This window comes from Pinus tabuliformis, chromosome 5_2, assembly GCF_031772625.1.
Source record: "Pinus tabuliformis cultivar Carrire ecotype Pingquan chromosome 5_2, CPIR1, whole genome shotgun sequence".
Lineage (NCBI taxonomy): Eukaryota > Viridiplantae > Streptophyta > Pinopsida > Pinales > Pinaceae > Pinus > Pinus tabuliformis.
In genome coordinates this window covers 288846027-288851349 of record NC_142306.1, presented here as the reverse complement: position 1 = coordinate 288851349, position 5323 = coordinate 288846027, and the positions used below count along the sequence as shown (strand labels likewise).

The 5323-nt window shown below is 44.8% G+C and overlaps 1 protein-coding gene across 1 annotated transcript; it reads right to left on the bottom strand.

Annotated features, from left to right (window-relative positions):
* Positions 1 to 1908: 1908 nt before the first annotated feature.
* On the bottom strand, positions 1909 to 2319 carry LOC149158677 (uncharacterized). Its single transcript, XM_089434064.1, has one exon. The coding sequence runs from the start codon at positions 2317 to 2319 to the stop codon at positions 1909 to 1911; it is 411 nt and encodes a 136-aa protein (XP_089290190.1).
* Positions 2320 to 5323: the final 3004 nt, after the last annotated feature.

Sequence of the window (5323 nt, the reverse complement as noted above, 5' to 3'; positions counted from 1 at the left end):
TAATTCCTATTCCTTGCAGCTGAGAGTGTCCCATCTCCCATTTGTAGACTGCTCCTTTGCGCATGGCGGGCAGGTGGCCGCAGGTGATCACCTATCCCATCTCCTTAAGCACCCGCATCTGAGGGGGCAGCATCGTTTTGAACTAGACGAGTGCATTCTTGAGCCTGATCATGATTTGATATAATGTCTAGAGTCCCTGTGAGTATAGTGTTCTCATTTTCCACTCCTAAATTGGCCATAAGGTCTGCGACCTTGTTGCCTTCCCTCTTTATGTGATTGAAGGTAATGGCCTTGTTTCTGTGAAGCTCTTTTTCGATGGCTTCCAGTCTTGCTTCGAGCCTCCAATTGGTGGCTATTTTCCTTGCATGAGATCCATTTATGAGTTGCTTGGCCATATTAATAAGGATTTGGGAATCTCCTTCCACTTCTAGGGGGTGGAAGTTGTGTTTCCATGAAAGAAGGAGACCTTGCCATAGACCCTCTAACTCAACCGAGTTATTGGTGTCCCACCCAATGTTTCTATAGTAGATCAGAAGAGGTGTGCCTTCATGATTTCTAAAAATTCCGCCAAAGCCTGCATTTCCAGGATTTCCCTTTGAGGCTCCATCAAAGTTAAGCTTGAAGGTATGCTTTGGAGGGGCAGTCCAGGAGACCTTTTTTATGTTGTTGCTTTTAGGAGGGACTTTGTTGTGAGATTCCTGCGGGAGTTGCATGTGCCAGTTCTCCCAAACAGATTTCTCATTGTCTAGGTCGGAAGGTCCTCCTTTGTCCATGAGTGGAGCATCAACGTCTCTTTAAGATTCACACAGAGTGTGTTCTAGATACTTTCTAGCAGGGAGCATTGATCTTTGAATATGCGTTTGTTCCTTTCTTTCCAAATGCTCCATAAGAGGAGCCCGGGGATTATTTTCCATAAATGGTTGAGAATTTCACTTTTATAAGGATTCTGTTGCCAGTGATGCAATGAGTTGGTGATGTCGTCCGCAAGTCTGCATCTTCTTTGACATCTGAAGCTTCCCTTCTCCCACAGCTGATTGGCTAAGGGGCATGACTCCAAGAGGTGTTGAAGTGTTTCCTCTTAGGATTTACAATTAGCATAGTTAGAGGGGCCATGATAGTTTCTTAGTCTAATTTTATCCTAGGTGAGGATTTTCTGATGACCGACTAGCCAAAGGAAGAAGGAGACTTTAGGCCAAGAACCTAACCCCCATATTTTGCTCCATATTGGGTCAGGGGGCATTAGGTCAGAGCCCATAATTTTGTAAGCCTTAGAAGTAGTAAAAGTGCCTTTAGGCTGGTATCCCCATCATAGAATGTGTCTGCCTTTGGCATATCTAATGCTCCTTTTGCGTAGCTCCCTTTCCAGATCCTCTATGAATAGGTGTTCCTCATTTCTGATGAGCTGGTCACCATGTTTCCATTTCCTAAAGCCTTGATCTGTCTCCTAAGCCCAATACTGCCAAATCTTTTCTTGTTGCTGTTCCACTCCTATGTAGTTTGGAAGCGGATTTAGAATGCTGCTAAGCTGTGACATTTTGTTCCAGGCATCCGTCCAGAATCATGCAGTTCTTTCATTTCTTACTTCCCAAAAACGTTGTTGTTGTATCAACTGGAAATGTTGTTTGGCCACATTCCATATTAGTGAACCTTTGACATTGCATGTGAACTTGATGAGCTCCTCCTGAGGTCTGTGATTAGTATATTTGGCAGTCCAAATGGCTGCCCAAGGTTTTTTTGGTGTAGAGAGCCATTGCCAGCAAATTTTTGCGCTCATGATAGCATTACTGTGAGTGGGATCCCTCAGGACAACGCCCCCTTTTTCATTGGGCATGCAGACAGTGGTCCATTTTACCAGGGCCCATTTGCGATTTGTAGCTGAATTTCCCCATAGGAAGCTTCACTGAAGCTTCACTGAAGATCCTGAATTCTTTTTAAAACCCATTTAGGCACTGCTAGGATTGAGAATAAAATGAGCGGCATTGCCTGTAGAACTGATTTTATGAGCACTACACGACTGGCCATATTCAGTGTTCTATGCGTCCACAGATTGACGCGGGATTCGAGCTTCTCAATGAGAATGCGCCAGGAGGAGTACTTGATGGCCAAAGCAATAAGGGGGGCTCCAAGGTATTTGGAAGGGAGAGTGGCAATGGGGAATCCCAATATTCGGGCTACAACATTCTTAACAACAGGAGGGGTGTGAAAGAAAAAGATCTGCGACTTTGTATTATTGATGCTGGTTCCTGAGGCCTCATAGAAGTCATTGAGTAGGGCTTTGAAGCGGGAGGCTTCCTGGATAGATGGATAGCCAAAGAGCATGTTGTCAACAACAAACTGCTATGAGTTATAGTTGGGGAGTGGTGAATGGAGAGACCTTTAAGCTATTGGGAGAGGAGGGCATGCTTGATATGACGACCCAGGCCTTCAGCCATTAAAACAAAGAGGAACGGGGAAAGAGGGTCACCCTGCCTGATTCCTCGAGAGGGGTTGAAGGGTCAAGATGGGATCCCATTCACAAGAATGGAAAAGAAGGATGAGGAGATAAGATTCATGATCCAACGAATCCACATGGGAGAGAATCCAAAAGCAATTAGCATTTTGTGAATGTAAGTCCAACTGAGCTTATCAAAGGCCTTAGAAAGATCAAGCTTTAGGATCATACCTGCGTGATTGGAATGTTTGAGGGAGTGTATAATCTCATGCGAGAGGATTATGCCATCCATGATCTGTCTCCCTTCTACATAACCAGATTGTTCTGGGGAGATGACCAACATCAAGAGGGGCTTTAACCTGTTGGCGATAACTTTAGAGATCACTTTGTATATGATGTTGCAGAGAGCAATCGGACGAAATTTTTCCGGGCTGATGGATTCCTCCTCTATTGGTATTAGTGCAATGAAGTTTGAGTTGAGAGGAGGTAGCAGCCAATGAAGAGCTCTCGATTCCTCCACCAGTTGCCATACCTCATTTTTTATCAGCTCCCAGAAGGTGTGAAAGAAAGTTGTTGTGAAGCCATCTAGACCAGGGGCTTTGCCCTCCTTGAGTCGGGACATGGTAGTATCCACCTCCTGAATCAGTATAGGACGAAGGAGAATTTTGTTGTGTTCCTCAATGATAAGTTTTGGCACATTTTGGGTTATTCTTTATATTGCAGGTCGCCTGTCTACATTGGGCTCTTGATGAACTTGCTTGAAGTGATTTAGGAGTTCTTCCTCGATTTCTTCATGCTATTCAATGCTTGCCCCACCTTGCTTCTGAATGAAGGGGATATTGTTGTGCATTCTTCGTTGAATGGTGGTTCGGTGAAAGAATCTAGTGTTCCGTTCTCCCTCTTTCAGCCATCTGATCCTGGACTTCTGCTTCCATAAAATCTCCTCCTGCCTTCTCCTCTCCTTCAACTGATTGTGGATATGCTGCTCCTACTTCAGGGTCCCCTCCGTGTGACCTCCTATGATTACTTGTTACTAGAGATCTTCCATTTTCCTGTTTAAGTCTTGTTGCGCCGTGAAGATGTTTCCAAAGGTCTCATTGTTCCAGCGCTTTAAATGGGATTTAAAATCTTTAAATTTCTGTTGGAACTGAAACATTTTGGAGCCTTCTGGCAGAATGAAGGTTTTCCAAGTGATTTTGACGAAGTCTTTGAATGCAGGGTGGGTGAGCCAGAACTCTTCGAAGCAGAAGGGCCTCCTGATGGTGTTGCTTGGTCTTTGCCACTGGAGGGAGATTGGCCAATGATCAGAGCCTGAGTGGGGGAGAATTGTAGTAGTTATGTCTCCTCCTAAGTGAACTGAGTTATCTGATATGAGGAATCTATCCATTTTAGAAGTGATTTGGTGCTTCCCTGCTCTTCGATTACTCCATGTGTACGTGACATTACAATATTGCAGGTCAATTAGAGAAGTATTTTGGATGAAGTCTTTAAATTGGGTATTTTCCTATTCCAACCTATTTTTCCCCCAATCTTTTCCTCCAACTTGGTGATCATGTTAAAATCCCCTCCGATGATCCAAAGAGGATGCAATATGTTGTTATTCAGAGCTTCTATAGTGTTGAGAAGAGCTATTTTATGTCCTGCTTCCTGCGGGAAATAAACATTGGAGAGGTTTCCATGTATATTGGTGCCTAAAATGTGGAAGGTGGCCTGAATGAGGTGGTGAGAAGCATGGAAGTCGGAGAGGGTTAGCGCTTGCATGTTCCATGCAATGGCAAGCCCACCTGATGCTCCAGAGGCATCCACTGCCACCGATTGGCAACTTGGCCATGCTTTAGAAAGGATGCTTCCTAGTGTAGTGCTGTTACACTTGGTTTCCTGAAGAAAGCATAGTTGCAGCTTTTCCATCTTTATCATATTTTTTAACATTCTAAGTTTCCCTGGGCTATTGAGCCCCCTTAAGTTCCATGAAATGAGCTTCATGATTCACTATTGTTAGAGGGTTTGTAGTACTTTGTCAATTTTGCATACCTGCCTGAGTCCACCGGGATTTTCCCTACTGCTATTGTTCACTGGAGATCCGTTCTTCTACCCCTCTTCTTAGAGTCTTTTTGGGGGAGGCCGCCATCCCAATGGCTTCCCGGCTGGATGCCTAGCTGTTTCTACTGATAAGCCCTTGAGATGACCACTTCCAGTTTGTTGAGTTGAAGCTCTGGGATATTGTCGAAATCCTTCTTTTTGCATGCTAGCTCTAGCTCTAAAATGTCTAGTCCTCCCAGATCTATACTTTCTGGTTCTTCATCTATCTGTTACACCTGACTTGTTCCTTCTGTGGATATAGCTAAGCTTTGGGGGGGATCAGGAGTTCCATCTACTTCCATATCATTTGCTTTCTTAGCAGGCTCCTTTTGAATATCCTTGGGGTTAGCCTTAACCCCTTCAGGGGTTTGTGATTCAGGAGGGGAGCCTGAAGGAGGAGGCTGGGATGAGGAGGAAGTGGGCGCGGAGCTAGGCTTAGAGGACAGGATTTGTCGTCGGATGTTTGGGCTAGAATTTCAAAGTTGTTATTTGTAGCAGGGCCAGATGCAGTATCTTGCTGGGGATTTTTTCCGGTAGAAGGCTTTTTGTGTGCTCGTCTGTAGTTGGGTGCTTTGGTAAAGGAATATTGGGTCAAAGAGTCGGTGGGGTCAGGGGCATTGGCCTTGGCATTTAGCGGACAATCCCTAAATAAATACTCGTGAGCATGGCATTTTCGGTAGCGAAAAGGAACATGTTCGTAATCCAGGGGTTGGATCCATTCATTATCTCGATGAGAAAGACTTACCGAGTCTGGCAAGGCTTTGTCCAGGCACATGAAAACACATATGCGGGCATAGGATGTGTATCTGCGCA

Coding starts and splice junctions, on each gene's coding strand:
- LOC149158677 (XM_089434064.1), bottom strand. CDS start 2,319: ATGCTCTTTGGCTATCCATCTATCCAGGAAGCCTCCCGCTTCAAAGCC.